This window comes from Pongo abelii, chromosome 7 (genome assembly GCF_028885655.2).
Source record: "Pongo abelii isolate AG06213 chromosome 7, NHGRI_mPonAbe1-v2.0_pri, whole genome shotgun sequence".
NCBI classification, from domain to species: Eukaryota; Metazoa; Chordata; class Mammalia; order Primates; family Hominidae; genus Pongo; species Pongo abelii.
The window spans coordinates 27,189,609-27,202,208 of record NC_071992.2 but is presented as its reverse complement, the minus strand read 5'-3'; the positions used below and the strand labels follow the sequence as shown (position 1 = coordinate 27,202,208).

The following is a 12,600-nucleotide window of genomic DNA, read 5'->3' as shown; positions in this document are numbered from 1 at the left end:
TTAACTTTTCTTTTAAATCCATAAGAATTCATGCTTTGTGACACAAGGATTGAATTTAGATACTTGTTATTTGCTTCAGATACAGACTCTCTATTTAACTCCTGGAAATCTAAATTAATGAGACAGCATGATAAAGGAAACTCACAGGGAATCCCAAAGCCTGGTTTTATCCACCACTTCCCAAGGGCCTTCATGCGGTTCACTCAGAAGGCAGCATGAGGGACTGAAAGGCCACTGGGAGACCAAGGCCTAGCTGTGCACGGTAGCTCGGCCACTGGGGACTAAATTCAGGCAAGTTCCCTCATTTCTCCAAGTCTTAGTTCCCTCATGGGGATAATGATCCTCTTTTAATTACATAATACAGCTGGAGGAGCTCACCATCATGCTGGTAAACAGGAGGTACGCCCCTTTTTTTCTTACTTAACAATGGATCCAAATTGTCAGGGTTTGACCTTAACATGTCCCTATTTTGCCTGCTTTCTGAAAGAAATCTGAAACAAAAATCCCTAAAATTTTTATTGTTAATTTTACTTTATATAGCAATAATAATACAATTATCGTTACAAACAGCTAGTCCTCACAGGGATTAGCTACATGCCAACCTGCACGAAGCTGGGCATTTCCCATGCATGGTGCCAAGCAACACTTAATTAACCCTCAAGGTGGGTACTATCTTACAGATGAGGAAACTGAAGTTCAGTGAGGTTAAACAGCTTGCCCCAAATCGCATACAAGGAAGTGGAATGGTCAGAATTCAAACCCAGAGCTGCGTGTTCTAAAGCCTATGCTCTTACCCGCTACACCACCTGCCTGTAGAGAACACATGGCTAACCTTGGCCTTCCTCCTCCGCCCCCCACCCCCTATCCTGGTCCTCTTGTGCCTGGTCTCCACAGGCGCATCTACATATTGCTATGGTTCCTATGCCATGCTGCCTACCAGGGTGTGGCCCAAGCAGAGGCTCATGGAGACCTTCAGCTCAAGCCACGTGGTCTAACACGGCATTGAGAGTCCAGCATGGAACCAACTAATGATAACAAACAGCACTTTCCTTCCAATTCCTTGTATGTCTGTCCATCATGTGGGCATGGCAGAAAGGTGGGTAATGGGCAAGGAAGGAGCTGCAAATCCTTGGGAGCACTGGCCACCTACTCAGCATGACAGAGGCAGAAAGTGGAAAATCTAGAACAAAGAGACTGGAATATGCACAGATGATGGGAAGTTATCCAAAGACTAGTGTCAACATGACAACAGTGTGCTAATCCAGCGGCACATCCTGTCCACTGCTCTACAAAGTCTAATAACGCCTTCATGGACGTCTGAAGGGCCACTAACAATCCCCTGCAGGGAAGGGGCAGTGAAGCCACAGCCGGAGGCCTAACTCAGCTTCTTAGATGAGTGCTTCATAGCAACTATGAGAACAATTTTCCTGCTTAAAACAATAGAGAACAAAATATTTTCATCTGAAGATAACTTACAAATATTGTAAAGCAGGAGTCCCCAACCTTTTTGGCACCAGGGACAGGTTTCAGAAAAGACAATTTTTCCACGGATCAGGGCAAGAATGGTTTTGGGATGAAACTGTTCCACCTCAGATCAGCAGGCATTAGTGAGATTCACATAAGGAGCTGGCAACCTAGATTCCTCGCATGTGCAGCTCACAATAGGATTCAGCTCCTATGAGAATCTAATGCCTCTGCTGATCTGACAGGAGGCAGAGCTCAGGAGTTAATGCTCGCTGGCCCGCTGCTCATGTCCTGCTGTGCCGCCAGGTTCCTAACAGGCCACGGACCGGTTGTAAAGGGCAGGGGTTACCTCTTTTTGTTGCTCTCTCTAAAATGATGGTATCAACCATGTCTTAGGAGACTTTGCACACCCCTGCCTTCTAAAATCCTTGCCATGACATGAGTAGTTACTGTACCAAGTATTAAATCCTGTTTTCAGAGGAAAAAACATCTCCCAAATGTTGCTAAATAAGGGCTCTCTCTAAATCCAAGAGAGATTAAAGTGGTGATAACCTCTTGGTATATGCGTTGTACTCTTTTTCAAATCTTATCAAAGAGAGAAAGTATGAATCAGTTCTCTCCTTTCTGTAATCACTGTGGACAGCCACATAGCACTGGAGGTGGGTGGGAAGAGAACCCTGGACTCATGATGCTCAGCTTCAGTCATTTTTTTTAAACCAAATATAGGAAGTCTTCAGGTTACCAGGACCAGTAAAGGCAACTTACAATGATGTCTTGTCTGGTTTTGAAAGTGCTGATGTAGTGGTTATAGTGGCTGTCGTCCATTTGCTGCAGCAGGGCAATCATGCAGGCCACAAAACTCCCCTGGAAGGAAAAGGAAAGCACAAATCCGAGACTCCTTAGACCACCAACTGACAAAAACACTATGTGAGCCCCACGAACTTGGCTTTTCCCACCCACCGAGCCATGCAGGTACCCCACCACACTGGAAACACGCTGCATTCTAAAGGTCCAAAGGCGACGTGCTTTGTGGTTTCTGCTTCAAACCACCTCCTTCCAGGTCTGAGTGAAGAAATCTCATTAACAGCCATGAAGTGTGGAATCCTATAAACAGGATACCTCAATGAGATCACCAGTGAAGATGTAACAACTTGTGGGGCTTTGGGTTTCTTGTTGAGGCAGAGCTGTAGTATAGAATTCCACGGAGAAATATCTGAAATACTTAGATTAGTTAAACAAATCTTAACGGGGAGGAAGGCTAGCAGGAAAAGAGGTGGCAACACTGAGCATGGAGGAAAGGAGGGCAAGCGATGATGACGAAAACTCCCTGCTAGAATACCTGTGATATGGTTTGGGTGTGTCCCCACCCAAATCTCATCTTGAATTGTAGTTCCCATTATCCCCATGTGTTGTGGGAGGGGCCCGATGGGAGGTCATTTAATCATGGGAACGGTTACACTCATGCTAGTCTCGTGATAGTGAGTGAGTTCTCACGAGATCTGATGGTTTTACAAGGGATTTTCCCCCTTTCTGCTTGGCACTTCTTGCTGCCGCCATGTGAAGAAGGACATGTTTGCTTCCTCTTCCGCCATGATTGTAAGTTTCCTGAGGCCACCCCAGCCATGCTGAACTGTGAGTCAATTAAACCTCTTTCCTCTATAAACTACCCAGATTTATAAACTACCCAGTCTCAGCTATGACTTTATTAGCAGCATGAGAACAGACTAATACAACCTGATACCACTTCTCCAACTCCAGAGCCCTTCAGCCAGTTGTTCCAACATACTACCCACATGAATTGTGACACTGACTTGAAGAGAAAAAATCAATAACTAGATGATTAATTAACACTGCTTCCATTTGTGAGTTCAAGAATTACATATTCAAGGTGCTATCCCCTAGACCAAAAAAATGTGAATTATAGACTTAGTTTTTTAGACAGGGAGCAAAGATCCAGGGGTGCTATCCTCCTGTATTCATGCTGTTATGAAAATAACACAAAGGAATTTAGCACAGGAGAGATGAACATACAGCTGTTTCTAAAACAGAGGGAAAGATTCCCCAAGCAGAACAATAAAAGACTGTCCGTGTCTATCTCCTTCTGAACGTATGCCTTAGACTGTCTCTTTTGTTTTAAAAAGTTTATTTTTTAGGCCTGGTGGGGTGGTTCACACCTGTAATCCCAGCACTTTGGGAGGCCAAGGCGGGCAGATCACTTGAGGTCAGGAGTTTGAAACCAGTCTGGCCAACATGGTGAAACCCCATCTCTATTATAAATACAAAAATTAGCCAGGCATGGTGGTGGGCACCTATAATCCCAGCTACTCGGGAGGCTGAGGCAGGAAAATTGCTTGAACCTGGGAGGCAGAGATGCAGTGAGCTGAGATTCCGCCACTGCACTCCAGCCTGGGTGACAGAGCCAGAGCCTGTCTCAAAAAAAAAAAAAAAAAGTTTATTTTTTCAATTATAAAGCAGTGTAAATTTATTGTACTAAGGCCTTTGATATACACATTGCCAAATTGTCATATAGCTTGTTTTCCCAACAGTGTCTAACACAATTTGTTTCTCCAAGACCTTGCCTATTCTGAGTATTAGAGGTTTACTTAATCTCACTTTGCACTTTCATTTCCTTTTCTCTAAATTAAACAGTCTGTCCATGAACTTTTTGGCCATTTAGCTTTCTCATGTTGCTGTTTGCACCCATTCTTTACTCATTTTTCTATTAAAACAATATCTTTGCTCAGTGGCTTATAATAGCTTTTGTATATTAAGTTTATTAGCCACCTGTCACCTATGTTACAAAAGTTTTTAAAGCTTGGGGCTTGACATTTAATTTGCATATATATATATATATATATATATATACACATTCTTCATATATAGGGATTTAAAATTTTATCTAGTAAAATTGATTTTTTTCTTGTATTTTAACTATAAAAAATCCATGAATCCTGGTCCTCCTCAAATCAGTTATCTATTTATTATTTTATTCTAGTGCTTTATGATATAATTTTTTTTAATTGAACACTTCGTTCTATCTGACATTTATTTTGTGGGTATAGCATGAAGTTGAACAAATTTTTTCCAAATTGTTAACTAATTTTCTTTCTCTTTCTTTGAGACAGGGTCTCATTCTGTCACCCAGACTACAGTGCAGTGGCGATCATGGCTGACTGTAGCCTTGACTTCCCCGGGGCTCAAGCGATCCTCACATCTTAGCCTCCTGAGTAGCTGGGATTACAGGCGCATGTCACCATGCCTGGCTAATTTTTGTGTATTTTTTTGAGACAGGGTTTTGCCATGTTTCTCAGGCTGGTCTCCAACTCCTGGGATTAAGTGATCTCCTAGGTTCAGCCTCCCAAAGTGCTGGGATCACAGGCATGAGCCACCGCACCCAGCCCCAAATTGTTAACTAATTTTCTAAATAACATTTACTAAAAACCTTCATTTTCCCTTTAGAAAGGTAATGAAATGTTCATACAATCCAAAGTCTCCTTTTCACTTATCATGGTTCTGTTCTGCTGATATGTGTCCACTAAGTCTGACAGGCAAGCTCTCCATTATTATGTATTTTTTGTTTTTTTTGAGACGGAGTCTCGCTCTGTCAACAGGCTGGAGTGCAGTGGCGCGATCTCAGCTCACTGCAATCTCCACCTCCCGGGTTCCCCTGCCTCAGCCTCCCAAGTAGCTGGGACTACAGCCATGCATCACCACAACTGGCTAATTTTTTTTTTTTTTTTTGTATTTTAATAGAGACGGGGTTTCACCATATTGGCCAGGATGGTCTCGATCTCCTGACCTCATGATCTGCCCGCCTCAGCCTCCCAAAGTGCTGGGATTACAGGCGTGAGCCACCATGCCGGGCCCCATTATTATTTCTATTTGACTATTTATTTGTAACTAGTATTTATTTTTACTCTGATATTTTTGTGACTAAATAGAATTTCTCATTTATAATCTCTAAATAGCTTCCATTGTTAAAGAACGGGCATTAAATATCATTTATTTTAAAACAGGTTAGAGGCTGGGCACAGTGGCTCATGCCTGTAATCCCAGCACTTTAGGATGCTAAGGTGGGTGGATCATTTGAGGTCAGGAGTTCAAGACTAGCCTGGCCAACATGGCAAAACCTTGTCTCTAGTAAAAATACAAAAATTAGCTGGGTGTCAGGGCACACGCTTGTAACCCCAGCTACTTGGGAGGCTGAGGTAGGACAATCACTTGAACCTGGGAGGCGGAGGTCGCAGTGAGCCGAGATAGCACCCTGGCACTCCAGCCTGGCTGACAGAGTGAGACCCTGTCTCAAAACAAAATAAATAAATTAAACAGGTTAGTTTAATAAACTGTTTATTAGTTTTACTAAAATTTGAGTAAACCCTCTTGGGTTTTGTAGATATGCTGGTCATTTCAGCTAAAAATAATGACAATTATTTTTACTTTTACAATATTTATGTTTAGTATCTTTTTCTTATCTTATTACATTGGCTAGAAATTATAGAAAAAGCTAAACAACAGTATTGAAATTAAATACCTTTTTTTTCTAAATAGAGACAGGTTCTCACTCTGTCATGCAGGGTGAAGTACAGTGGCATCTTCACAGCTCACTGCAGCCTCAATCTCCTGAGTTCAAGCAAGCCTCCTGCCTCATCCTCCTAAGCAGCTGGGACTACAGACAAATGCCGCCATGCTGGCTAACTTTTAATTGTTTTGTAGAGGCAGGGTCTTGCTATGTTGCCCACACTAGTCTCAAATTCCTGGCTTTAAGCAATACTCCTGCCTCAGCCTCCCAAAGTGCTGGGATTACAGGTGTGAGCCATTGTGCTTGGCCTAAATATCTTGATTCCTTTTTTTAATGACCATTGAGTATCATGATGCCTGATGATTTCATGCTGAAAAGTTCCCTCCTCTTCTTAATTTGGGAAAAAAGTAACAATAATCAGATATCATTTTGGCATCCATGAAGAAAATTATAAGGCTTTTTTCCTTTTATTGAATTGATATTATTTTATAAATGTATTTCCTAATATTTAACTATTCTTGAACATCTGGAATAAACTGTATTAAGCCATGTAGATTTTCTTTTTCCACATCTCTCTTCGCGACTGTCTGTGCCTGTCTGTACATTTTCCCCTCACTTTTTTTCCTTCTTATGCTTATCATTCCCACTTCACTTTGCTTCTTTTGGCACTGCTATCACTCCACGGATCTAAGTCATTCCCACTCTCATCATTTCATTTTAGAAGAAGCACAGCGGGAGTACTGCTGCCTTTACATCCAATCCTGCCCTTCCCTTCAAACATATGGAGCTTATGTCCTTGAGTGAGTTTAAACAAGGGAGACAACATGCAATTTGATTCCTAAAAGGAGCTGAGTAAATTTGAATTCAAGTATGTATTATCTATAAGCCAATATATCATTTCCCATATCAATCTTTCTTTATAATGTATGATAGAAATGGCTTGGCAATAGCAACTAATGGTACATTGTCTTTTCTTAAATTTCACAAAATATGTAAAATACTCTAAAAGTATATCAGTTTTAGCATAACGTAATGTTCTTCAATCCTGTTTTTTTCCATCTTGATCTGCTAAATTGCACTCCATCTGTTAGTAATTTCAGTAAATTATAAAGGGATTAGTGAAGCAATGCTGTTAAAACATTCCCAACTTTTAAACATATAAAACATATAAGTGATTTGACTAGTTTTCTCTCCTACGTCATTCTTTTTTTTTTTTTAAGACAAAGTCTTACTCTGTCACCCAGGGTGGAGTGCAGTGGCGTGACCTTGGCTCACTGCAACCTCAACCTCCACCTCTTGGGTTTAAGCAATTCTCCTACCTCAGCCTCCCAAGTAGCTGGGGTTACAGGTGCGCCACCACACCTGGCTAACTTTTGTATATTTAGTAGAGACGGAGTTTCACCATGTTGGCCAGGCTGGTCTCAAACTCCTGACCTCAGGTGATCTGCCCGCCTCAGCCTTCCAAAGTGCTGGGATTACAGGCATGAGCCACTGTGCCCGGCTTCCTAAGTCATTCTTACTCTCCAATAGTCAACGGTTGGAAAAGACAGATCAGTTAAGTTATAGATTTTATTTTTGCACAAGTGATTAACAGCAACATTATCAGGGCCTAGAAATAAAGAGTAATTGATAGATTTTAGGTTTTATTCCCTCTTTCTGTTGGTAAAAAAAAAAAAATAGTATTTCCTTGCCAACAATCTGACTGTTCTAAAGATAAAAGCCTTGATTTTACATGAGGAATTCTCCAATTTCCATATTAGCCTTTGTTCCCTCAGACATTTCCTCGAGAAAAAGATGTAGGACTAGTCTAGTTAACTGATAATCCCCTAATACAAGATCTAAATCCTTTTATAATATGTTTTGGATGAGCTTGGATTTTTATTTTATTTTGTTTTATTTTATATTTTGAAACAGGGTCTTACTCAGTCACCCAGGCTGAAGTGCAATGGCAAGATCATAGCTCACTGCAGCCTTGATCTCCTGGGTTCAAGTGATCCTCCTACCTCAGCCTCCAGAGTAGCTGGGGGTACAGGCACTAATCACTGCACCTGGCTAATTTTTAAAAAGATTTTTGTAGAGATGGGGTCTTGCTGTGTTGCCCAGGCCAGTCTTGAACTCCTCAGCTCAGAGACTGGGTTTTAATCCAGCAGAAAGACAGTTTTACTTGCAATCATTTGTCTTTATTCTTATTAGGATCAGCTCCATCACCCTACAGGTTCTGACCAGGCACGTGTTAGGGTTTCTGCTACGGCTGTGGCCTCTCCCTGGAAGACCCTTCCCAGAGAGCCACATGGCTCACTCCCTCACCTTCTTCAAATTTTCACCCAAATTTTACGCTTTCTGGTAAAATTCCTAATCATCTTATTTAAAGGTGTGACTCCCCCACCCTCCCTTCCCTAATCCTGCTCATTTTTTTTTCTCTCTAGCACCTGTTGCCTCCTAACACTAGTTTATTTTGCTGTAACTGCTGTCATTATTGTTGGAATGTCAGCTCCTCAAAGGCAGTGATTTTTCTGTTTTGTTTATGGGTACATCTTCAGTGTCCAGAGAAGTGCCTGTTTTACGGCAGTTTTTAAATACATATTTGTGAAAAGAAAAATAAATACAATTTTTCTTATCTGATAGGAATTTGAAATAGTTCTTTTCCTATGTCCTCTAATTAAAATCTAACTGTAGCTTTTAATATAGCAAGTAAAAGATGCTTTTCACCTTAATGATGACACCACTTAGCCTTTCAACAGCTACCTCTGGTCTCTATCATAGTTGTTACCTGGGATCTATTTACATAGAGTGCACAGAAAATAAGAGGCCAGAGCAACACTGGCCTTTCCACAAGCATGCTAACCACAGGTTCTTTAAAATGTTCGGTTTTGTTCCTTGAATCAAAGGGGCTGGGTGGTTCATACTGGATCATTTTCTTTCTTTTCTCTTTTCTTCTTTTCTTTTCTTTTTTCCTTCCTTCCTTCCTTCCTTCCTCCCTCCCTTCCCTCCCTGCTTGCTGCTTTTTTTTTTTTTTTTTTTCTTTTTCAAAGGCAGGCTATTGCTCTGTTGTCCAGGCTGGGATGCAATGGTGCAATCACAGCTCACTGCAGCCTCGACATCTCACGTTTAAGTGATCCTCCCACCTTAGCCTCCTGAGTAGCTGGAACCACAGGCATGTGCCACCACCTCGCCCAGCTAATTTTTAAAATTTTTTTGTAGAGATGGGGTCTCACTATATTGCCTAGGCTGGATTATTTTCTCTCAATAGAATATCCATGTCAGAACCAAGATCTGCTCAAGGTCATAACCAATAACCCATGATGTGAGAGGCCCATGTGAAGAATAGTCTCAAGCCACTGGCCCCGAAGGCCTCCCGATAGGCAAGGGGGACAGAGAAACAGCAGCGGCCGTGGGATCCAACAAAGAGATACTCACAATGTGGGGAGACTGCCGGTTCATCCCAATCACTGTCCGGTTGATCCTTCTCAGCAGCCGTTCCATTATAAGCTGAATGTGCATCGCAGTGGCACCCTGCGGGGAACACAGGATTTGACTCCATGCCTTCTGACTCAGTTTCACTTTTCTTAAGAGGACCTCAGATAGATGAGTTTTGTCTTTAGATCTCTTTCTGGCTCTTCCCTACAAAGCAATCTCTTGTCCAAAAGTAGAAAATGGTCTCACAGAATAATATATAACTTTATGAAGAAAATAATTGAAACTGATCAGTCAACATTTAAAAGATGAATGTGGGTGTGCAGGAACGAGTGCCTTCCTAATAACTCAGATTGCTCAGGTTCACTGAGCGCTCACTGCGGCCACTGACTCAACAAATAGTTTTGGGGGACCCCCATTAGCATGACGTATTCTGTTCTGAGGTTGAGAAGATTAGAATTGCTCAGGTCAGGCCAGGCACGGTGGCTCATGCCTATAATCCCAGCACTTTGGGAGGCTGAGGTGGGCAGATCACAAGGTCAGGAGATCGAGACCATCCTGGCTAATACAGTGAAACCTCCTCTCTACTAAAAAATACAAAAAATTCGCCGGGCATGGTGGCAGGCGCCTGTAGTCCCAGCTACTCTGGAGGCTGAGGCAGGAGAATGGCATGAACCCTGGAGGCGGAGCTTGCAGCGAGCCGAGATCCTGCCACTGCACTCCAGCCTGGGTGACAGAGAGAGACTCCGTCTCAAAAAAAAAAAAAAAAAAAAAGAATTGTTCGGGTCAATTAGGCACATGTGTGGGAAATTAAAGGCAAAATTCAAAGCTCTTACCACCTTCTGTGTTGGAGGGGAAAAAAACAAGAAATTCAAGTCAAGGGAATTGTTGTGGAGTAAATGTTTGTGTCTCCTCCAAATTCATATGTGAAGCACTAACTCCCATCGTGATAGTGTTAGGAGATGTGGCTTTTGAGATGTAATGAAGGTTAGATGAAGTCATAAGGGTGGGGCCCTGGACTGACAGGATGAATGCTCTTAGTAAATGAGTATCACAGATGTCGCGCTCTCTCTCCACCAGGTGAGCACACAGCAGGAAGATAGCTGTCTGCAAGCCGAGAGACCTCACCAAAACTTAACCACGCTGGCACCCTGATCTCGAAACTCAGTTTCCAGAACTGTGAAAAAATAAATGTCTGTTGTTTAAGGCACGTAGTCTGTGGTATTTTGTTATAGAAGACTGACTGAGCAGACTAATACAAGGATTTTGTATTCTGACTCTGTCATGTGTGACTTTGAGCAATTATTCAACTTCGCTGAGCTTGCAGTTTTCATAGCTGCATAAGGGGTACAGTAACAGTTTTCTTATAGGAATTAGTAGGCCTGATGTACACATTCTTTCTTTCACCTTCTTTCCTTTTTTGTAGCTAGATATTACACCCATTTGGCTCCGACTTACCCATATGCAACTTGACTTTTCATAGCCTCTATCTGTCCTTGCTTTATGATAGATATTTTGAAACTCCTGCTTAATGCTTCAAATAACTAAATCATTGCTATATGTATTTTTTTGCTTAACATTTTTATTATTTTTTACAAATTTAACTGGCAAAGACTGTACTTATCCAGCGTGTGCCACATGAAGATTTGATACACGTAATCATGTAATGATTTCCATGGTCAAATTAACACATCTATTGCCACCCATGCCATATATTAGATTCCCAGAACTTGCTCATCCTATAACTGACACTTTCTACCCTTTGACCAACATCTCCCCATCCTGCCCCTAACACTCTGCAGACCCTGGTGAAGAATGTTCTCTCTGCTTCTGGGAGTCTAACTTTTTTAGATTCCACATAGAAGTCAGATTAGGTAGGATTTGTCTACGGCTATAGGAATTTTTTTTTTAATTTCAATAGTTTTTGGGGTACAAGTGGTTTCTGGTTACACGGATGAGTTCTTTATTGGTGATTCTGAGATTTTTGTGCACCCATCACCCAAGCAGTGTACACTGTACCCAATGCGTAGTCTTTTATCCCTCACCCACCTCCTAGCCTTTCCCCAGAAAGTCCACAAAGTCCATTATATCACTCTTAAGCCTTTGCATTCTCATAGCTTAGCTCCCACTTATAAGTAAGAACATATAATATTTGATTTTCCATTCTTGAGTTACTTCACTTAGAATAATGGCCTCCATCTCCACCTAAGTTATTGCAAAAGACATTATTTTGTTCCTTTTTATGAGTGAGTAATATTCCATGATGCATATATACCACACTTTATCCACTCATTGGTCAATGGACACTTACATGGGTTTCATATCTTTGCTATTGCAAATTGTGCTGCTATAAACATGCACGTGCATATGTCTTTTTCATATAATGACTTATTTTCCTTTGGGTAGATGCCCAGGAGTGGAATTGCTGGATTGAATGGTAGTTCTACTTTTGGTTCTTTAAACATTTTTCATAGTCATCGTACTAATAATTTGCATTCCCTGTTTTTCATAGTCTGTTTTTCATAGTTTTTCATACTGTTTTTCATAGTCGTCGTACTAATAATTTGCATTCCCCCGGCAGTGTAACAATGTTCCCCTTTCACCACATCTATGCCCACATCTATTGTTTTTTGACTTCTTAATTATGGTATGGCTATATGTATTTTAATTACAGTATCAAGTATCTGGGGTCCACCCTCCCTCTCTGCTTCCCTCTGTCCCTTCCTTCTTCTCTCCCTCCTTCACTTTTTATTAGTCATTTACCTGTTTCCCATTTCCCTGAATGAAAGTGATTCATAAAATCGGCCTCTCCAGGAGATGCTGCTTTCACTTCCATTTACATAACATTTCCTTAGTGTGGCCCTAAATAGTTGTGCAAGTCACATGCTGTGCCCTGTGGGGAGGGTATGAAATGAATAAGGCTCCTCTGAGCCTTTAGAGATTTCTATTGTGGGGGTGGGGGTGAGTGGGACATAAATTTTTTTTTTTTTTGAGACAGAATCTTGCTCTGTTGCCCAAGCTGGAGTGCAGTAGTGCGATCTTGGCTCACTGCAACCTCTGCCTCCCGGGTTCAAGCGATTCTCCTGTCTCAGCCTCCCGAGTAGCTGGGATTATAGGCGCATGCCACCACGCCCAGCCAATTTTGGTATTTTTAGTAGAGACGGGGTTTTACCGTGTTAGCCAGGACCTCGTGATCCGTCCAT

The 12,600-nt window shown here is 41.7% G+C and overlaps 1 protein-coding gene across 4 annotated transcripts in view; it reads right to left on the bottom strand.

Annotated features, from left to right (window-relative positions):
* DOCK5 (dedicator of cytokinesis 5) overlaps nucleotides 1-12,600 on the bottom strand; it is a 243,927-nt gene that overhangs the window by 65,292 nt on the left and 166,035 nt on the right. For all 4 annotated transcript variants that reach the window (XR_002915986.3, XM_024250911.3, XM_024250913.3 and 1 more), the window contains 2 exons: nucleotides 9,401-9,496; nucleotides 2,230-2,328 (listed from right to left, as the gene is read on the bottom strand). Coding sequence is in view for 3 of the 4 variants with exons in the window: in XM_024250911.3 (XP_024106679.3) it covers nucleotides 2,230-2,328; nucleotides 9,401-9,496 (195 nt within the window). In the remaining variant the exon portion in view is untranslated. The remainder of the gene's footprint in view (nucleotides 1-2,229; nucleotides 2,329-9,400; nucleotides 9,497-12,600) is intronic.